Below are 22,924 nucleotides of genomic sequence, written 5' to 3'. Positions count from 1 at the left end.
AGGGGCTGGACTCATCGGGAGATAAACCATCTCAGTCCTATTTCTTTCCCCCAGAAAACATAATGGGTATTGAAAAATGACAACAAACTGTCACTGTACGTCCATCAGTTGATGTTGGCTGTGGGCTGGTATCTTAGCTGGGGTTTTGGCCAGGACGCCCACCTGTGGCCTCTCCATTTGGATTGGGCTTTCTCACAACACAGTGGCTGGGTTCCCAGGGCAAGTGTCCTCAGAGAGAAAACAAGTCCAGAGAGCTCGTGTTCTTTTCTAACCTCATCTTGGAAGTCAAGCAGTGTCTCTTCCACCACACTATATTCGTGAAGGTAGTCAGAAAGACCTGCCCAAGGTCAAGAGGTGGGAACTTAAAATTCACCTTTTCCTGCTGGGGCAGCAAGGTTATGGATAAGCACATGGATTTGGTGTGGCCATTTTTGGTAAAAACAATCTGCACAGAAGCAATTATATCAGGGGTTGAAATCCAAGTGCAAATGGGGTCTAGGCAGAAAAGAAAATGAAGTAAGTAGACTACTATTTACTTATGAAAATTATAGGATTATTCTTCTCTTTGTCAAAGAAATATTCTCTCTCAATATCTCTTTCTCTCAATCTCCATCTCCATTTTCATCTCTAACTCTCTCTCAACACAGTATAACTTCTATTCCCACTTTTGACGCAGACAGAGTGGATAGAGATACTTTTCTTTACTGTAGGGAAAGCAACAGTAAAAACACAATAAAGGATGATGGCTGACACTTGTCCTCAATGTCAAGGATACTGTGGCAAACTGGAAGTCCTGTGTCCTGGCCAGAGTTTGGCCATAACTCAACTCCATCCAGTTGTTACCAGGGTAGAGTATGGGTTCAGTGTATCCAGATATGATTTCTCAAGAAATGCTACACTTTTTTTTTTTTAACGTGGACGCTTGATTTTTAAAAATTATTCTAGTTCAGATTAAAATCAAACAAACATCATATAAAAGCCAAGCACAGTGGTGTGAGTTTGCCCACCACTTTACCACTCAGATTTTTATTTGGGGACCAGGTGGAGATTATGTGGAAGATAATGAGGCCAGCACTGGGGGGAGCAAGACTTAAAGGCAACTGGAGGCCTCTGTCAGAAGAGCTGCATCAGCTGTTTTGCATACTCATGGTGCAATGCCTCAGGGCTGAGAGGCAGGGGTTGTTCTCAGCCATGGTGGGTAAAAAGTTCACTTCTAGTAGAGATGAATATGGGTGCAGAGGAAGTTTTTTTTTTCCTTGACAGAGGCCTTGTTATACTGGGTAGATGTGAATACTGGCTAGTGCTTGAACAAATGGGGCTTCACTAAATGTCAGATGATATTTAGGAAACTTTTTGGTTACATCCTTCCTCAATAGAAACGGTAAAGCCATGGTACATTATCGTGATGTATTTAATTAAATTTCACACTAAATTAAATAATTTTTTAAAAATCAATTTTTAAAGCGGGATGTCCTTTCTCCATGAAAAGGCTGCAGTAAAATTTTATTTATTAACAAAACAAAATAACCCCAGTAAATAGTGGTTATTTGCTGCAACTGAAATTGTGGAGGTAAAATTCTCTTATTAGCAATATAATTTGTTTAGCAATATCACACTACAATTTTGGTATTATTATATTCATAGTTATCATAAAACAGTTCACTGAGGGCTTTGGTGAATGGTTTAAAGTGCGCAATATTGAATACTGTGTTTGGTTGGAGGTTTGAAACCTCGTCAGAACTGCAACGAGCATTGTAGTAGAAAAGAAAATCAAATTTGGGTAACATTATACCAGTTTAGTAAGTTATGCTTTAACGAATCAGGAAAAGTCCTTGGCAGAAAATGGCAGGGCTAAAGAACAAATCAAGAGCTATTTAATTTATAAAACTTTCAATACGTTATTATTACAAATAGTGGGTGTTTAGATGAAAAAAACAAGGAAGAGAGGGGAAAAGAAAAATAAGGTCCAAAATGAAAATTAGCTTATACAATCTTGAAATGAAATTGCATCCTGATAACCCATATAATTCTTGAGTGCACTCAAAAGTGGTTCTGTACATTTCTAAACTATAAAGAATTAGAGAAATTAAAGGAAAATTAATGGGATGATGTGTTTATTTTTCACATTCACAGGATAGCATTTTCACAGAATATGCATAGACAAAATAAGCTAGGATTTTAAATCCCACCAATTAATTTGACCTTAGCAAAACTCAATAAATCAAAAAGGATCTCTGGGGAAAAATTCATATTATGTCATCAAAGCAAGGGAAGGAATAAAGTAAAAGGAGAGCATGGGTATATTTAATGAAAAAGCACCATCAGTACTGGCTATCAAAACTAGAGAATTCTCTGCCACTAATTAAACTACCACTAACTTGCGATTGGAGAGTAGCAGATGACTTTACAACCATTCCATCGGATGATGCCGATTGCACACTGCCATCATCACTGGCTGTTGAGAGCCCCACGGCCATCCCATTCCCCTCAGCAAGTTAATAATTTATGGTGGCAGGGACGGCTGGTGGCCTACTTAATATCCTGGCTCCCTTTATTTCTTAGCAACAGACTCCTGGGAAATACGCCCAGCTGAAAACATTTCCCAACTCACGACCTAAGAGGTGGTCAAAAGTCAGGAGGAGTGACGTCATAGGAATGGCGGCAGCAGGGCGCACTTTCTGAGTTCTCCTCCAGATCTTGTTGCAAACGGGAACTATAACCCATCGAGGAAATTTTCGCTCACCACACAATATAGTGGAGAGATTCGTGGATTGCTTGAAGCTAAGAAATTCTTGGGGGTAAGCTAACTGGACGGAGCAAGGAGAGGAGGAGGAGAAGCGGCGTGGGAGCGCCCGGCCGGCAGCGGCGGGAGAGCCCAGCCCCCAGCGGAGCCTCAGCTGGCGGGGGCGAAAACCGAAAACCACAGAGCCGGGCAAGCACGGGATCCCAGGCGGAGCGGAGAGCGCAGAGACTGGGGGTAGGCCCTTTCCCTGCTCCCACGGCTGATTTCTCCCGCCGGGAAGGCGGCGCGCCCTGTGGCGGTCGGGGGGCCGCAGTCTCCATACCTGGGCCCCTCCCCCCCGCCCGGCTCTCCCAATCCTACCCCGCCCTTCCAGAGACTGGGACTGGAAACCGCGGTGCAGCCCCGCTGCGCCGGGCACGCACAGGAGCCCAGGCGGAGCTGAGAGCGGAGAGCGCAGAGACCCGGAGGCGGCTCTTTCCCTGCGTCCCGCGGCTCTTTCCCTGCGTCCCGCGGCTGATTTCTCCAGTCGGGAAGGCGGCGCGCCCTGCGGCGGACGGGGGGCGCAGTCTCCATACCTAGGCCCCTCCCCCGCCCCGCTCTTCCAATCTTACCCCGCCCTTCCAGAGACTTAAACCGGCCCCTGAACCGAAAAGTGGTATCTAATGCTCACGCTTTGGGAAGCCTGACGGGCAGCCCTGACCCAGGCAGACTGGGCAGTGTGCGTGATTTTGGCTGCGCTAGGAGAGAAGAGACGCCTCCACCCCCAGCCACCACCTTTTCTGGCCTGCGGGAAGAGGGCGACACACGGCTGGGCTGGGAGAGTGAAGACCCCTCCATCTCCAGCCCCCACCCTTCCTGGCTTGCCTAGGGTGGGGTGGGTGCAGCGGCCGAGACACACCCGGAGATCAGCAGTGAGGCAGGTGCAGCTCTGGGCTTTCAGCAGATCAGAAATCTCCTGCCCGCACTCACACACACACACTGAAGAGGTGCCTTAAGACTCAAGAGTTTTGGTCACATATCTGGTGGTGCCACTCTCAGTGTGCATTTGTGCAGGCAAGGGCAGAAACTGCACTGATATTGTAAAAACTATCATCCAGACCCCTCAGGCCCACGCTTTTAAGTCTGCAGTCCCAAAGTCTCTCTGGGCACCAGGTGACCGGCTCTGCCGGCGCAATAAGCAGGGGGCTCCTTGGTACAGCAGAGAACAACCTGGACATTGCTTGGTGGGCTTAGGCCGAGACTGTCGCTGCTCTTTGTATTGCTTTGTTTTGTCTTGTTTTGCTTTGTCTTTATATCTTTGATATCTTTGCCTCTGTCGAGTGGGGTTATCAGGTGGTTTTTGCATGTGAACGTATTTGATATTTTTCTTTGTTGTTGTTGTTGTTGTTGTGCTTGGTGATTTGCTTTGTTCTGAAACTGCCCTGCCGGGGCCCAGCTTGTGAGGCACGGTCAGCAGATCAGAAATCTCCCGCCCGCACCCATACACACACACTGAAGGAGTGCCCTAGGACTCACGAGCTCTGGACAAAGGACTGGTGGTGCTCCTCTCGGTGTGCATACGTGCGGACAAGGGCAGAAGCTGCACTGACTTTGTGGAGACTATCATCCAGACCCCTCAGGCCCACGCTTTTAAGTCTGCAGTCCCAAAGTCTCTCTGAGCACCAGGTGACCGGCTCTGCCTGCGCAATAAGCAGGGGGCTCTTTGGTACAGCAGAGGACAACCTGGTCATTGCTTGATGGGCTCAGGCCGAGACGGTCGCTGCTTTTTGTTTTGCTTTGTTTTGCTTTGCTTGGTTTTGTTTTGCTTTATCTTGTATCTTTGATATCTTTGCCTGTGTCGAGCGGGGGTTATCGGCTGTTTTTTTTTTTTTTTTTTTCTTCTTCGCTGTTGTCGTTGCTGCTGTGCTTGGTGATTTGCCTTGTTCTGGGACTTCCCTGCCGGGGCCCAACTTGGGTGGCACGGGACTCGGCATATCTGGGGGCCAACTCCAGACCAAATCGGAGTGCAGCCGGGGTTGACCTGCAGGTCACATACCTAGAGGGGGTTCTCGGCAGGCTCTGGAGCCCATAGAGGCCAAATCACATTGGGGTGGTCAACCCTTACGCAGCAGAGTGCTCTGTGGGGGGCAGAGCCAAGTCTCACGGCAGGTCAGCCCAGGAGTTGACCCCACCTGCTCATTAGCGGGAAGCAATTAAAGATCTTCTTGAACGGGACAGTGTACACAACACAAGACTCACCTTTGGAGCACACACAGAGGAGGACGACGTGGTGCGAGTCAAATATAAAGGACACATACTACACAAGATAACCTAGCAAGAACTAAGAACTCTAGGGGATCTACCTAATATATCAAAATAAACACAGTCAGCCAGAATGGGGAAACAAAGATACACGTCCCAAATAAAAGAACAGAAGAAGCTTCCACAACTGGAACCAAATGAAGCAGACGTAACCAACCTCTCAGAGACAGAGTTCAGAACACTGGTGATAAGAATGTTTAAGGAGCTTAGAGAAGACATAAAGAAGGATGTAGAAATCATAACAAACGAGCTTAGAGAAAACATAAAGAAGGATGTAGAAATCATAACGAAAAACCAGTTGGAACTAAAGAACACAATTACCGAAATTAAGAACTCACTTGAAGGAATTACCAGCAGGCTAGATGAAGCAGAGGATCGAATCAGCGACTTAGAAGACAAGGTAGCAGAGATCACCCAAACGGAACAACAAAAAGAAAAAAGAATAAAAAACAATGAAGATGGCCTAAGAGACCTCTGGGATAACATCAAGCGCAACAACATGCGCATCATAGGAATACCAGAAGGTGAAGAGAGCAAGCAAGGGATTGAGAACATATTTGAAGTAATAATGTCTGAAAACTTCCCCAACCTGATGAAGGAAACCAACATACAAGTCCAGGAAGTGCAGAGAGTTCCAACCAGGATTAACCCAAACAGGTCCACACCAAGACACATTATAGTTAAAATGGCAAAGCTTAAAGACAAAGAGAGAATCCTAAAAGCAGCAAGAGAAAGACGGAGGGTTACATACAAGGGAACTCCCATAAGACTATCAAATGATTTTTCTACAGAAACATTGAAGGCCAGGAGGGAGTGGCAGGAGATACTTAAAGTGATGGAAAACAAAGGCCTACAACCTAGATTGCTTTATCCAGCAAGGCTATCATTTAAAGTTGATGGAGAGATAAAGAGCTTTCCAGAAAAAAATAAGCTAAAGGAATTTATTACCACCAAGCCAGCATTGCAAGAAATACTAAAAGGTCTTCTGTAAATAGAAGAAAGATCAAACAACCTAACTACAAATTTAAAAATGGCAATATCTATGTACCTATCAATAATCACTTTAAATGTAAATGGATTAAATGCTCCAATCAAAAGACATAGGGTGGCTGACTGGATAAGACAGCAAGACCCTTGTATATGCTGTATACAAGAGACTCACCTCAGAACAAAAGACACACACAGGCTGAAAGTGAAGGGTTGGAGTAAGATATTTCATGCAAATGGAAACGAGAAAAAAGCTGGAGTTGCAATACTTATTTCTGACAAAATAGACTTTAAAATGAAGAACATACTAAAAGATAAAGATGGGCACTATATAATAATAAAGGGATCGATCCGACAAGAGGACATAACCCTAGTAAACATCTATGCACCCAACATAGGAGCACCTAAATATATAAAACAGGTACTGACTGACATAAAGGCAGAGATCAACAGTAACACTATTATAGTCGGGGACTTCAACACACCTCTGACCACAAGGGACAGGTCTTCCAGACAGAAAATCAATATGGAAACAACAGCCTTAAATGATACATTGGACCACTTGGATTTAATCGATATTTTCAGAACATTTCACCCCAATGCTGCAAAATACACCTTCTTCTCAAGCGCACATGGAACATTTTCCAAGATAGATCATATGTTAGGCCACAAAACAAGTCTTGATAAATTTAAGAAAATTGAAATCATACCAATTGTCTTCTCTGATCACAATGCTATGAAATTAGAAATGAACTACAGGAAAAAAACGGGAAGACACACCAATTCATGGAGGCTGAATAACTTATTACTAAATAATGAATGGGTCAAGCAGGAGATCAAGGAAGAAATCAAAAGATATTTCGAGATAAATGAAAATGAAAACACGACGACCCAAAATCTTTGGGATGCCGCGAAAGCAGTCCTAAGAGGGAAATTCATAGCTTTGCAGGCCTACCTAAAGAAACAAGAAACATCACTAATCAACAGTTTATCTTCACATTTAAGGGATCTGGAAAAAGAACAGCAAAATAAGCCAAAGGGAACACAAGGAAGGAGATAATAAAGATCAGAGCAGAATTAAATGAAATAGAAACCAGAAAAACAATACAAAAGATCAATGAATCCAAGAGTTGGTTCTTAGAGAAGATAAACAAAATCGACAAACCATTAGCCAGACTCATTAAAAAAAAGAGAGAGAGGACCCAAATTAATAAAATCAGAAACGAAAGAGGAGAAGTGACAACGGACACTGCAGAAATACAAAGAGTTTTAAGAAGTTACTATGAGCAACTATATGCCAACAAATTTGACAATTTGGAAGAAATGGACAATTTTCTAGAGGCGTACAACCTTCCAAGGCTAACTCAAGAAGAAACAGAAAACCTGAATAGACTGATTACCACCACGGAAATTGAATCAGTAATCAACAGTCTCCCAACAAACAAAAGCCCTAGACCAGATGGCTTTACAGGTGAATTTTACAAAGCGTTCAAAAAAGAATTATCACCAATTCTCCTCAAGCTCTTCCAAAAAATCCAGAAGGAGGGAAGACTCCCAAACACTTTTTACGAAGCCACTATCACCCTGATCCCAAAATTAGACAAAGACACCACAAAAAAAGAAAACTACAGGCCGATATCTTTAATGAACATAGATGCAAAAATCCTCAACAAAATATTAGCAAACAGAATTCAGCAATACATTAAAAAGATCATTCACCACGATCAAGTGGGATTCATTCCTGGTATGCAGGGGTGGTTCAACATCCGCAAATCTATTAATGTGATACACCACATTAACAAAATGAAAAATAAAAATCACATGATCATATCAATAGATGCAGAAAAAGCATTTGATAAAATCCAACAGCCATTTATGATAAAAACCCTTAAGAAAGTGGGAATAGAGGGATCTTATCTCAACATAATAAAGGCCATATATGACAAACCCACAGCTAACATCATACTCAATGGGGAAAAGCTAAAACCATTCCCCCTAAGATCAGGAACAAGGCAAGGATGCCCATTATCTCCGCTTCTATTCAACATAGTTCTGGAAGTTCTTGCCACAGCAATCAGACAAGAAAAAGAAATAAAAGGCATCCAGATTGGTAAGGAGGAAGTAAAGTTATCATTGTATGCAGATGATATGATACTATATATAGAGAACCCTAAAGACTCCACCAAGAAGCTATTAGAGCTGATAGATGAATTTAGTAAAGTGGCAGGATACAAAATTAATATTCAGAAATCAGTTGCATTTGTATATACCAATAATAAAACATCAGAAGGAGAAATTAAAAAAACAATCCCATTTACAATCGCTCCAAAGACTATAAAATACCTGGGAATAAATTTAACCAAAGAAGTAAAAGATCTATACTCAGGAAATTATAAGACACTGATGAAAGGAATGAAGGAAGATATAAATAGATGGAAACACATATCATGTTCATGGATAGGAAGAATTAATATAGTTAAAATGTCCATACTGCCTAAGGCAATATACATATTCAATGCAATTCCTATCAAACTGCCAACGACGTTTTTCACAGAAATAGAACATATAATCCTAAAATTTATATGGGACCATAAAAGACCCCGAATAGCAAAGGCAATCTTGAGAAATAAGAACAAAGTGGGAGGTATAACAATACCTGACTTCAAATTATACTACAAGGCTACAGTAATCAAAACAGCATGGTACTGGCATAAAAACAGACACATAGATCAATGGAACAGAATAGAGAGTCCAGAAATAAATCCACGCCTATATGGCCATTTAATCTACGACAATGGAAGCAAGAATGTACGATGGAGTAATGACAGTCTATTCAATAAATGGTGCTGGGAAACCTGGACAGACACATGCAAAAAAATGAAGTTGGACCACCTCCTTACACCATATACAAAAATAAATTCAAAATGGCTTAAAGACTTAAATGTAAGGTCTGAAACCATAAAATACCTAGAAGAAAATATAGGAAGAAACTTCTCAGACATTACCCGGAGTAAGATTTTTACTGATATACACCCTCGCGCGAGGGAACTAAGAGAAAGAATAAACATGTGGGATTATATCAAACTAAAAAGTTTTTTCACAGCAAAGGAAACCATCAATAAAACAAGAAGGGATCCTACTGAATGGGAAAAGATATTTGCCAGTGATATATCTGATAAGGGATTAATATCACAAATCTATGGAAAACTTACTCAACCCAACTCCAAAAAAACAAACGATCCAATTAAAAAATGGGCAGAGGACTTGAAGAGACATTTTTCTGAAAAGGACATACAGATGGCAGACAGACATATGAAGAAATGCTCAACCTCACTAACCATCAGAGAAATGCAAATAAAAACCACAATGAGATACCACCTCACCCCAGTCAGAATGGCTATCATCAATAAATCAACAAACAACAAGTGCTGGCGCGGATGTGGAGAAAAGGGAACGCTTGTGCACTGTTGGTGGGATTGCAGACTGGTGCAGCCGCTATGGAAAACAGTATGGAGGTATCTCAAAATTCTGAAAATGGAACTACCTTATGATCCAGTAATTCCACTCCTAGGTATCTATCCGGAGAAATCCAGAACTTCAATTCAAAAATCTCTATGCACTCCTATGTTTATTGCAGCACTATACACAATAGCTAAGACATGGAAACAACCAAAATGCCCATCGGTAGATGACTGGATTAAGAAACTGTGGTACACTTATACAATGGAGTATTATGCAGCCATAAGGAAGAAAGAAATCTTACCATTTGCAACAACATGGATGGATCTAGAGAACATTATGTTAAGTGAAATAAGTCAGACAGAGAAAGATAAGTTCCATATGATCTCACTTATTTGCGGATTCTAAAGAAAAGAATAAGTGAATGAACTAATCAGAAACTGTGTGGGAGACAATGAGGAAAAACTGAGGGTTGCTAGATGGGCGGGGGGAGTGGGGGGTGGGGGGGAGGGTGAGGGGATTGGAGGGCAGTCGGTGACCACAGGATGGCCACGGGGTTTGAAAATTAATCTGGGGAACGTAATTTGGTGGTTACCAGAGCGTAAGGGGGTTGGGGGGTGGGGGATGAGGGTGAGGGGGATCAAATGTACGGTGATGGAAGGGGAGCTGACTCTGGGTGGTGAACATACAGTGTGATTTATGGATGATGTGATTCAGAATTGCACAACTGAAATCTATGTAATTCTACTAACAATTGTCACCCCAATAAATTAAAAAAAAAAAAAAAAAAAAAAAAGTCAGGAGTCCTTGGGTGGGACAACATGAAAGGTCATTTTGCGCTGGTCCTTCCTCCTTCCTGCTTCTTGAAAATGGAAAGGTTGGAGCCACAGCAGCCACTTCAATAGGCTGAGGGTGGAAGCCATTGAATAACAAAGGATAAAAGGACCTGGGTGCCTGATGACAACAGGGAGCCACCTTACCAGAGCTGAGCTGCTTTCTTCAGATACTTTTAATGAGAAAAAAACAACAAGAACAACTTATTTTTGACTCTAGCTATAAACAACAAGTTCGAGAATTTCTGTGTTGACCTTTAAAATCCATCAAGTGTAATCCCTGGACCACATCTATGAGAGCAGGAAAGAGGGACGAAGGAAGGAAGGGCAAGGAGACAGGGAAAGAGGAAGAGAAGAGATAGAGGCAATGGTGAAGAACTCACGCTCTGGAGCCAGACCACCTTGGTTCAAATCCTAGTCTGTCACTTTTTCATTGATTGACCTCGGACAAACTCTCAACTTCACTGCACCATGGTTCCCTCATCTATAAAATAGGGATGGAAGTGGCACAGACCTCAGAGAGTCACTGTACACACGTGTGGTGAATGGCAACGACTCAGCCTCTGGCAGGTGTTCCTATGCCCCTTACCAGGCCCCCATGAAGACATCTTGCTGCCTCCTGGAGCTGGACATTCCCTTTTGGTGGAGACCCTGACTCTTAGGAAAGTTGTTTTTTAGGATGAATAAAAACTATATGCCCATCGCTTCTGGCAGACTGTCCTAATGCTGCCTCTTGGGGCCATGATGTACAATTCTAATTTGTTTTCTACATGAAAATCCCTCAAGTATTTGAGGACAACAATCCTGAATCTTCATCCCTCTGGCTAAACATCTAGGGTGGCTTTGACTCTCTGGATGTGCTTCAACTGGTCCTTTCCCTTCTTAAATGTGACTCCAAAAAAACGAATATTCAGGTGTATTTCTGCTTTTGTGACATTTTCTTTGACACAATCATGTTCAGCATGTAACAGGCTCTCATATCTATATTGTTGTCATGAATTCTATCCTTTGTCAGCATGAATGCTTTTCTTTCTCCAGTTAATTCTGCTTTGCTGGATATTACTATTGCTGCTGCTCCTAACAGCTCTTTGAATTTGACACTTTTTGCTGGTGCATTTTTAACTATTTTTTCATTTCTAAAGTTTGGGTGTCATTTTTGTTTTACTATTTCTCTTATATTTTGAATTTAGTATAAAAGCAGAGCCTGGATCTTATAACAGGGTAGTTTAAAACCATGACATTCACTGTTGTAACTGTTGTTTTCTTCCCTTATGCCATTTTGGTTTATACTTTCATGTTTAAGCATGGTGGCTATTTCCTTCGCTTTCTTCCCTTTGGTTACATGAATGATGTTTTCTCCCAGTTTATCTTCTCCGGTGTTTGAAAGGTGAATTTATTATGCAGTTCAAAAGCATTGTTTAACCTTATTCCTCTAAATATACGAGTCAAGATTGAAATATTACCTTTGCATTTCCCATTAAGACATTTCATATTCTTCCCCGGCTACTTCTCTCCCTATTTCAACAACTTGGTCTTGATTAGATTGAGATTAAGATTTATCATTTCCCATTTGCATTTATTCTCAGATTTACAAAAATTATTTAGATACTTTTTAAATTGTTTGGTGCTTGCCTCTTGTCCTTTCATACTATTATGAAGTCCCAAATTTTCCTTCCTGTCTCAGTTATTCAGATATACATAAATGAACAGGGAAGACCATTTTTTGAGGCCCTTACACATGAAGAATGGCTCTTTGCTGTCTTCAAATAGAAGAGACTTATTGAATCGCTACATTTTCTTCAAAATTCTGCGTGGCTAGTTTCATTTTCTTATGCTATCTAATACTGGAGAGGTAATTTTTTGATGTCTGCCTTATTTTTGTGCTTTTGTTGGGGCGAAGGTTGGTAATCTGTTATGTTTTCTCTTGAAGTTTGTTCATTTTTTTCCCCCTATCATTCTTATAGAACCAAAATTTCATCAGAATGTAAGTAGTTGGAAAAATTTCCCTTTATTTTGCCTGGAATGTGGTCAACTGGACAATATGGTTTATAGATTAGTAGTTTTCTTCTAGTATATCTTTTTGTCTCTATTCTATTTGTTTGGGTCTCTTCTTTAGGGAAAACCAATGATATATATGTTGCCTCCATGTCGATCATATCTTCTTATCTCTTACACCATATGTTGCCCTTTAAGGGGTTTGGTTGGGCAATCCTTTTATTCCATGTATTATCCACAGAAGTCACTTAGTGACATTCAGCTAGTGGAGGGTCCAAGATGGCTTCACTTATGTATCTGGTGCCCTGGAAGGGATGGTTATAAGGCTGGGCTCAGCTGGAACGGCATCATATACGGCATCTCCAGCGTGGTGGGCACAGTAGGTATGTGGATTTCCTACAGGACAGATCAGGGTTTCAGGAGCAACTGTTCCCACAAACAAGGAGATACTGCATGGCCCTTGACATGGCCTTGGAAGTCATGCCACTTCGCTTCATTTGTGCTCATTGATCAAGGTGGTCACAAGCCTGCCCAGATTCAAGGAAAGAAGATGTAGGCCCCACCTCTTGGATAGGAGAAACCAAAAAATTTGCAGCTTTGTCTTAGAATGGCCACTTTTCTTTGATCTCATGCTATTATTTTCCCCTTAAATAATCAAACACAGTGAGGTCTCTTTATGAGAGGTAGGTGCTGCTGAATGACTGGAGGAGCACCTTTCTCAGGTCTTACTGCAGAAGCAAAGTGGTGTGCACAGCTCTCTTTTTTACCCATTTGTAGCAGGGACTGCAGCATTTTGGACGCACCACTTTCATTTACCCTAAGATGTAATTAGCCCTGTGGAGACCACATCGTATTGCTGACCCACATCAAGTTCATCATAACATCCTGGCTTGCTCTCTTGCCTGGTTGGCTACTTTTGCCTCGCCCGCTGGCTACTAGTGTTACCTCTTTGGGAGTCCCTGCCATGGACTTCTCGTGGTCAATACCAGACTCATTTGACTTTCGAGCTGACAGATTTTTCTTCTTCTTTTAGAGATGACCCAAATCCAGGCATGGGGTAAGCATCTATCCCCCCCCCTGAATGCTTCTCCATGAGCCATTGACAGTGGCTTAGGTACCTCAGTTGTAAGCTACCTCATAATGGTTTTCAGGACGAGCATTTGCTTGCCAGTCAAAATAATCAAATTGATAGGCAGGGTGGGGAAGAGAGTCAGAGAGTACTGAAAGTGAGCTAGATAAATCATCATCTTCCAAAATGGAAAGGTCATAGATAATGTCAGAAGTTGACAGATCAAGGAAAAACCTTCTATAAACACATGATTTGGAGTTCTGGGGGTAAGTATTGAAGAACTAACAACAGAAATGCCTCAAAGTGGTTGCCCCAGGAGAAAGGGTTGGGAATAGAGACCAGCCCTCCTCACATACAACCTTGCAGCACAATGTAATGGTTTACCTTGTGCATGAATTTTCTCATAAAAAGATTAAGTGATGTACACATGGATATGAAAAATGTTGCATAGTTTTTTAGATTGATAATGCCATTGAAAGGTCTGATTAGAGGTTAAGGTTTGTACTTATACAGAGGGTGCCAAAAAATGTATACACATTTTAAGAAAGGAAAAAACTGTATTAATATATACCGATAACAAACGATGAATACAAATCATGTTTGACTTCTGCAATTACAAGAGGTGCTCAAAGTGGTTACCGTCAGCATCCAGACACTTCTGATTATGGCGAACTAATGTTTGAGCAACGTTAACCAAAGTATTAACATCTCTTAAAATGTGCATACATTTTTTTGGCACCCCCGGTATTTTTAAATTATGTATCTCTTGCTTTGGTTTAAGTTTTATTTTCATCATTTATTTTTAATCACAAAATTGGGACAAAACTATTATAGAATTGAGGAGAAGGAAATAGAAAAAAAAACACTGGAAGATCTTTCAGTGAATTCAGCTGCCTTTTTTGTATCACTCTATGTACCTTTAACTTTTTTTAAAAACTAAAATGATGGTTTTTAATGGGAACCAGAGATATGGTTACAATTACATACTCCGACACAAAAACCTGTGGGTGATCAGGAGTTGGAAGGTTACAAAATAATGAAGGTAACATTGGGTGTAGAAGAAAAGCTGTTCCAGAGCCTCAAGAGCCAGGCTCATATGGCCTCTCCCTGAGATCCTGTCTATGGTCACCTCTGGAGTCCATCTTGCCAGGGCCAAAGCCACCTCTGTCCCCACCACCCTGGCCCCCTCGGACACCCCCATGGTCCCTGCCTCGGCCTTGGTAGCTGCTCTGATCACAGCCTCCTCTGCTACCACAACAATCATTTCCATAGCTACCTCCCATATGAGAGCCTTCTGGTGCCCCTCCTGGGCCATCTGGTTTAGGGGTTTTGACTGGTTGCATTCATTCCTCCAAGAGAAGTTCATGCTCTCCCATGTAGGTTAGGACACGTCCAGTCCCCAGCTGGCTGCTGTACTGCCCCCCCCCTTTACCGGATAATGTCCCCTGGGCCACAGCCACCGCGGCCACCACCTTCACAGCCTCTGGAGCCCATTGCCACCACCCCAACTGAAATCTGCTTGCTGAGGAGCAAATGCGACCTTGGTAGGATTCCCAGAGAATTATTTACCATCAAACCAGTTAGTAGCTGCTTTAGCAGAAGGTGGGTTATCAAACGACACCATTGCCTCTCCCTGCAGCTTGCCTGTTTCCCGGTGTGTGTACATATTAATCATGGGCTGTCCTGTTTTCTTATTTGTCTTAATAATACCAATCTGCCTGAAGTAATCAGCCACAGACTCAATTGTAACATTCTTGCCCAGGCCTTGCACGAAGATGGTGTCGTCGTCTGAATTATCCTGCTCAAAGACATGATGTGGTCCTCGGTCCTGAGGGCCACCAAATTTATTGAAGCCACCATGGTCACTTCCACCCATGCCGCCTCTGCCTCCAACAGCTACCTTGACTTCTGGGTTCATCGCCACCACTGCTGTAATTGTAACCACCACCACTGCCCTGGCTGTGGTCCCCTCAGTCCTGCTGGCCTCCCGCATAGCCACCACCCCACCTCTGGTCCTGACTGCTATAACTACCGCCACTGCTGCCACCGCTTATGGGGGGACTGATCTTGGCCGTAGTTCCCTTCACGCCTCCACCGCCCCCTCCGCTGCTCTTGTTGCACTGGGTCTGCTGTCTGTAGCCCTGAGGAGGATTATAGGAGCTTTGCAGCTGTCCATAGCCTTGCTGTTGGCCACCATGGCCAGACTGGGGACCATAGCCCCCACTGTGGGGCTGCCCATAGTTGCTGCTCTGAGAACCGCTACCACAAGTTCCCAAGATGCTACTAGGAGCTGTGTCACTCAGGGTCTCTGGTCCCATGGTAAGGCCAAAAAGGAACACCCACGGAGCCATAGATAGGAGAGTCATATCACTATATTCTCGCTGGCAGCTGGGTTGGAGACACAGGAAGCAGGAGCCACACAATCCGCAACCCGCCATCTGCTTCTCTGCCAACCAACCACCCTCTTGTTAACTGCAATCCACCCTTGCTAGCTTAGCCACGGCAGTTATATTAGTGGCCAATGGCTAACTGGTTACAGCTGACGGCCACCTGATGATAGTCACAGCTGATGACCATCTACTACCCAAGTCAGCACCTTTCCACGTGAGGTCGAGAGCCTGGAAACTGCTCTCTGGGACTCTGTCTCCATAAGCTGGTTGCTGGCCATAGCCAGGGTAGGACTGCTGCTCATGAGATGATTGCGAACTCAGGCCAACGCCATAGCCACCCATTGAGCCATATCCTTGGGGAGCCGAAGGAGTGCTATAGCCTGTGATCTGGGTCTGTCCATAAGAACTATAGCTGCTCTGGCCATAGCCTGAAGTGTCCGCTGACTGACTGTAACCACCGTAATTCTACTGTCCATATTGCTGATTGCTCTGCTGGTAATAGCCCTGTCCAGGCTGGGTGGGGCAGACCCCATAGCTTTGGGTTGCTTGTTGGGTACAGTCATTTGAGGCCATGTTGGCACAAGCGTGCACAGGTGGACACGCTAAAAGATTCCAACACCACAGAGCACCGAGGTCTCAAAGACTCTGTACCTTTAACTTTTTTGTCTTTCTGGAAAAACTAAATTGGAGCTCTCTTTATGACTGCTTCATTTCATCTTTTCCCATTGTAAAAAGGGCAAGAGCTTAATGTGTCACAGACTAAAGCTGCAAGGGCCAGATACCCGAGTCTTCCACTCACATTTTCCAAAGTCTGTGGTCACAGACAGCAGCTGGAACTCAGTGGAACAGGCGAAGGGGGAATACTAAAGGAGTGCAAGATGTCTTCTTCTGGTCTGTTTAAAAAATATGAATACTCAAGGATGAAAATAAGATATTCCTTCAGTTTAGTTTTATCCTTTAACTAGGAAAAAGAAAAAAGAAAGAAGAAGGAAGAGGAAGAGGAGCAGGAGGAGGAGGAGGAGAAAAGAAAGTACTCAGAGACTAATCCAAGCCTTGATTCTCAGATACCTGGTGGTCTGGTCGCCAGCAGCATCGGCCTCACCTGGAAGCTTGGCACAATTGCAGTATCTCGGCTGCCCCTCCCACCCTTCCCTGCTTGAAATATGCATTTTAACAAGATGCACTGGGGAGGAGTGTGCACATCACAGTTTGAGAGATGCTGCTCTAAGATACGATGAGAGATTATAACTGAGAAAGTTCAAGTCAGTGGTTCTTAGCCTTGGCTTAGAATCATCTGGGAGCTTAAAAATATTCTGATAACTGAGCCCCCACCCCAGAGTAATTAAAACAGGCTTCGGGGGCATAGTCGAGGCATGGATATATTTCAGAACTGCCCCAGGTGATCTCAACGTGTAGCCAAGGCTCAGAACTGCAAATAAATGATGCGAGGAGTTGCTCAGCTGTCTGTCCCCTACCAGGTACTGCCTCCTCCTGGCTTGGCAATGTAAGAAAAACATGCACACACATACCCTCCACCATACTCCGTCAAATCCATGACTATTTACAGGATGGCCTAAGACAGAACCAGATATAACATACCAGTACCTGGGGTGGGGGTGGATGTCATGCAGGGTGTCATGCGGGGTCTCAGCTCCCGCTCCCCACATAAGAACGCAGGACATGGTGAGGCCAAAAAGGAACAACAACGGAGCCATGGATAGGGGAGTAAAACCACTATATTCTCGCTGGTGGCTGGGTGAGACACACGAAGTAGGTAACTTCATGGATCTGACGCCCCGCATAGGGTGTAAGAATGGCAACCAAGGATCCAAAAGCACTGCAGAGGCAGTATCCAAAACCAGATCTCTCATGCTGGCTGTAAAACACTCGTCATGTGGCCCCTGCATATTAAAGTTGAACATAGCATGTCTCATACCCATTTCACGGATTTGAGTAAATTCAGTATATGATTGCCATTTACTCACAGAGTCTGGCAGCTCGCCAGCCTCTCCCCATACTGTGCGTACCACAGCAGTGAGCCACTCCATTATAGTGTGGTTGCCCTGGTCGTGGGCCAACCTATGGCTACTCTGTAACCTTTGTCACAGGGACACATGTCCCGTCACGGAGGTTAGCTTTTCCATTTCGCCTGGGGAGCAGAGAATGCTGTCTGCCCCCTTGCCATGCAGGGTGTTATGTGGGGTCTCTGGTCCCACTCCCCACATAAAAACGCAGGACATGGTAAGGCCAAAAAGGAACACCCACAGAGCCATAGATAGGGGAGTCATACCACTATAGGCTCACTGGCAGCTGGGTTGGAGACACAGGAAGCAGGAGCCACATGATCCGCAATCCGCAGTCCACTTCTCTTCCAACCAACCTCACTTGCTAGCTTCAATTGCCGTGCTAACTGCAATCCGCTCTTGCTAGCTCAGCCACCATTTTCTTGCTAGCCCCCATTTGCTGCTAGCGTAGCCACGGCAGTTATATTAGTGGCCAATGGCTCACTGGTTACAGATGACGGCCAACTAGTCACAGCTGATGGCCATCCAATCACAGTTGATGGCCATTTACTACCTGAGTGAGCATCTTTCCACCTGGTTACAGCTGACAGTCAATTAGACACAGCTGACAGCCATCTACTACCCGAGCCAGCACCTTTCCACATGAGGCCAAGAGCCTGGAAACTGCTCTCTGGGACTCTGTCCCCAGAGTCCTCCGTGTTATGATGCAACTTGGTAAGGAATATCCATCCCACACGGCTGGCTATACCCTTGGCCTCCTCCGTCAACGGCTCAGCTAGAACCCCAGGGCCCTCTCCACGCAGGCCGGAGAGCCATCCATGTCCTCCCACTTCTCCTCGGGGGTCCAACTTCTGAGAACAGTGGCTACCAGGCACCACACACTGTGTGGGGGCTACTCGTCCTCCTGCCCAGAGTCAGACGCCATTTCTACCTGGTCGGAATCCTGGTCACCGTGCCAGGCATCCGATTGGGTGGAGGCCTCAGTGCAAGATGCCCTCAACCCTCGGAGCCTACGGCAGCAGCAGATTACCAAAAGGAAGGCGATGCCTTATACGGCCAAGAGGGTGGTGTGCCATCTGGAGGCTCGAGTCTCCCAGGCAGACCGTGCCTCCCGTTCCCAGCACAGCTCCTCATGGGCCTCCTGAAACTGAGCTTTCATACGTATAAGCTGCTCCATTACCTTACGAAGAGTTTCGGCAGACACCAAACACTGCTCACTGCGCCATGTGTCATGCAGGGGTCTCAGCTCCCGCTCCCCACATAAGAACGGAGGACATGGTGAGGCCAAAAAGGAACAACAACAGAGCCATAGATAGATGTGTCATACCACTATATTCTCGCTGGCGGCTGTGCGAGACACACGAAGTAGGAGCTAGACCATCCGCAACTCGCCATCTGCTTTCCTTCTGCCAACCAGCCAACCAACCAACGCAGTCACAGCAGTTACATCAGCAGCCAATTGGCCAACCAGCTACAGCCAACAGCCAACCACTACCCGAGCCAGCACCCGCTCACACGAGGCTAAGAGCCTGGAAACTGCTCTCTGGGACTCTGTCGTGCGGGAGACCCTGCTCGCTGTGCCATTTGTCGTGCGGGGCAGCCTGCGGGGTCTCAGCTCTCGCTCCCCACATAAGAACACAGGACATGGCGAGGCTAAAAAGGAACACCCACGGAGCCATAGGTAGGGGAGTCATACTACTATAGTCCCACTGGAGGCTGGAGTCACACAACCTGCAATCTGCTGTCCACTTCTCTGCCTGCCAACCGACCGACTAACCAATGCAGCCGCGGCAGATATATCAGTGGCTAATTGGCTAACTGGTTACAGCTGACGGCCAATTAGCCACAGCTGACGGCCATCCACTACCTGAGCCAGCACCTTTCCACGTGAGGCCGAGAACCTGGAAACTGCTTTCTGGGACTTTGTTGCCACATACTCTGTCCCCACAGTGGATTACTCCATACTTGTCATGCAGGATGTCTTGCGGGTTCTCTGGTCCTGCTCCCCACGTAAGAACGCAGGACATGGTGAGGCCAAAAAGTAACACCCACGGAGCCATAGATAGGGGAGTCATAGTACTATAGTCTCGCTGGTGGCTGGGTTGGAGACACAAGAAGCAGGAGCCACATGATCTGCAATCCGCCGTCCACTTCTCTGCCAACCAACCTCACTTGCTAATTGCAATCTGCCTGTCTGTAATCCACAATCCACACTCCGCAGCTTGCTAGCTCAGCCACCATCTTCTTGCTAGCCCCCATTTGCTGCTAGCGTAGCCATGACAGTTATATTAGTGGCCAATGGCTCACTGGTTACAGCTGATGACCCACTACCACAGCTGGTGGCCATCTAGTCACAGTTGATGGCCATTTACTACCTTTCCATGTGAGGGCGAAAGCCTGGAAACTGCACTCCTGGCTCTGTCCCCACAATACTTCTCAGGAACGGACCCACCACATGGAGGCCTACTCAGGTTCCAGGGAGAAATGTAATTAAAAGACCCAATTTTCAGGGGTTATCACTTTGTGAGGGGTGTAAATATCTATTACATTGTTTTGTACGTGTGAAACTAATAAAAAGATAATAAATGAAAAAAAAGACTCAATCTTCGAGTTATAAAGTAAATCTCTTTTGATCAAAGACATGTCCTATTTTGTGGGCCACATGAAATGCTAATGTGTGTTGAAAAGTGAGAATATTAAAATTTGCTTCCCAAAGACACTGAACAGCTTCAGTTGTATCCAGCAATGCTTTCCTCAAATGTGGTTTGAGAATTTAATCAAAATGGACAGCATGATCACTGGGTAATCAATCAGTCACGTTTCCTAGTTTTATAAACTAGGAAAGACAGAATAAAATAAGGTTGACAGAAGGTGCGCACGTTTGAAATACTTTCGTGTGAGCCCTTCATGACTGCCAAATGTTAGCCTCTTGAGGCATAAATTAATTTTCCACAAATGCATGCTGGGTTGTGTCTGGATTCTGCTCCAGTGAGCAGTAAGTGTTAGACTTTTGGACAAAGGCTTAAAGAATGACATCTCTCTGACTTATCCATGAGCAGAATGTTTTTCTTGGAATGGGTTTCCATGAGGGTTTTGGACACAATTCTGGTCTTGTGTGTGGGCCTTGCAAGTCACTTTTATGAAGACAGAGTGACAGCTGTAGGGTGAGAAGGCATGCTCTTCACCCATGAGAGCGTGTGCCCAGTGAACACATTAACCGTCAATCACCAAGATGGCTGTGCACGGCCTCACCTGGTACTGCTGCCCGGTGCAGAGGATGAGGTGGTCATAGAGCACAATTTCTTCCTGAGAAACCACGACACGCTTGGCTGCTCGGTCTATGGCAGTCATTCTACCAACCACCACATTGACCCAGGAGCACAGCGACATCAACGCGTGATCTTTATCATTAAAACAGTGGCTGCAGAGAGAGAGGCTCCATCAGTGACATTTGAGCAGCTGACAGCGGGCATTAATTAGACATCTGGTGAGCTGGTTCAGGTTCCCTAGTGGGCCGAGTCTGTGCTCTTGCTGTGAGTTTACCAGGACCAAGGCTACATACTAGGAGATTTTTTCATTATGAGATAGTCACAAATTGACATCTTCCCATTAAAGCTAAATTGTTCTGCCTGGCATAGGCCAGTCCACAACAGGGAAGGAGGGGTGTGTGTGTGTGAAATCATTAACATATACCATTTTTTCTGCTTCAATTTCATGGTGGGTGTAAATTTACTTTAGCTGTTGGATTGTCACAATGACCACAGACTGAAAGGGAATGAGGAAGAAGAAAGTGACATCAGTAAGGATTCCCAAAGGCAGGGATCAAGGTCCTGAATATTGAGAACCCTTCCTATTTGCTAACACTTTTCAATATATGACTGATTCTTAAAAAATGAGTGTATGGATTTGTGCCAAAACAACAAACGTTTTACTTAGAGAAGATGTCAGTTAGGGAATTATGTTCGTAGCAAGTACCATCCCTGGAGACTTTGGATTCACTCTGCAGGGCAAAGAAGGTTTATGGGACTGGTACTTCTGTGAACAGCAGGTCCAGGGTGGATGGGTTTTCTTGTCTGCATCCCATCTGAGTTTGAGCACTCTACTACAATGTGAGAAAATTGGGTTTCTTGTGGCTTTGGGTTTATTGAAAGAGTTTTGTGAGGGTTTCTTCTAGAACTTTCTGACCTCCTGTACTTGACCCTCTTAGTGATCCTATTCTGAGATCATTACAAGAGTGTAGAGGGGCAGAATAGTAAGTGTTTCATTTAAATCTAGTCTTCACTATGCCAAGGTCTGTGTCCTTGCTCTGTCACCAATGAGATGACCCTGGGAACCCTGCATCCCCTTTCAATACTCCAGTTTTCTCACTTCTCAACATGGGATAATTTTCCTCCCCACATGCCACAATCACTGCAAGAGATGAATGTGAGAATGTAAGAGATGCTGTTTTATCAAGTGCATGCATATATGAAGGGTATTATTCTAAATACTATTAATGATACATAATCCTGTTTACTTTCCTTGGAGGCAAACAGGACTAAAGTGGTAATGGGAAAACATTTTTTTCTTTTTGATCCACTCATGAATCTGCTCTCACCACACAAAAAGAATTCTAGTAATGGATGTACATTAGACCCTGTTATTGGACCTGTAAAAGAGAAGGGAGCTCTGGGCTTTGTGTCTCTCCATGAAACAGCACTTAAAAACAAGAAAATTTCTTCTTAACACGAAAAGAAAATTGGGAGATGGACTGTCACAGGAAAATAATAGAGAGGGAGATGAAATTCTTTTTTAAAAGACCATTTTGGTAGCTTTACAGGAAAACAGGAAACTTCATTGATTTTGTACATTCAATGTACAAAACCCACAAAGGATTGTTCTTATTTGCATTGCAGTCTCTTCTTAACAAAAACAGTACTGTCAGTCGTCCAAGAAGAGGAAAAATTAAATACAGTTAGTGCACAAGGATTATCAGTGTTATGAGGATTTTTTCAAAGATAAAATTTCTCAGGGGAAATTTGGGGAAGGCTAAGACAATGTTATTTTTAATGACAGTAGGATAGTAGTGTTGATAATGTCAGAATGCGTATCTCAGAGTTAAAATTTGAAGCTCTGTCCAGTGG

General features: G+C 44.2%; 1 protein-coding gene and 1 pseudogene across 5 annotated transcripts in view; both read right to left on the bottom strand.

Annotated features, from left to right (window-relative positions):
* CFAP61 (cilia and flagella associated protein 61) overlaps positions 1-22,924 on the bottom strand; it is a 336,449-nt gene that overhangs the window by 97,414 nt on the left and 216,111 nt on the right. For all 5 annotated transcript variants that reach the window (XM_033094245.1, XM_033094247.1, XM_033094246.1 and 2 more), the window contains one exon: positions 21,054-21,222. In XM_033094245.1, the coding sequence (XP_032950136.1) occupies positions 21,054-21,222 (169 nt within the window). The remainder of the gene's footprint in view (positions 1-21,053; positions 21,223-22,924) is intronic.
* Positions 14,467-16,350, bottom strand: LOC117016241 (RNA-binding protein FUS-like; annotated as a pseudogene).

Source organism: Rhinolophus ferrumequinum, chromosome 23 (genome assembly GCF_004115265.2).
Source record: "Rhinolophus ferrumequinum isolate MPI-CBG mRhiFer1 chromosome 23, mRhiFer1_v1.p, whole genome shotgun sequence".
Taxonomy (NCBI): domain Eukaryota; kingdom Metazoa; phylum Chordata; class Mammalia; order Chiroptera; family Rhinolophidae; genus Rhinolophus; species Rhinolophus ferrumequinum.
The sequence above is the reverse complement of the archived record's forward strand: the minus strand, read 5'-3'. Positions and strand labels throughout refer to the sequence as shown.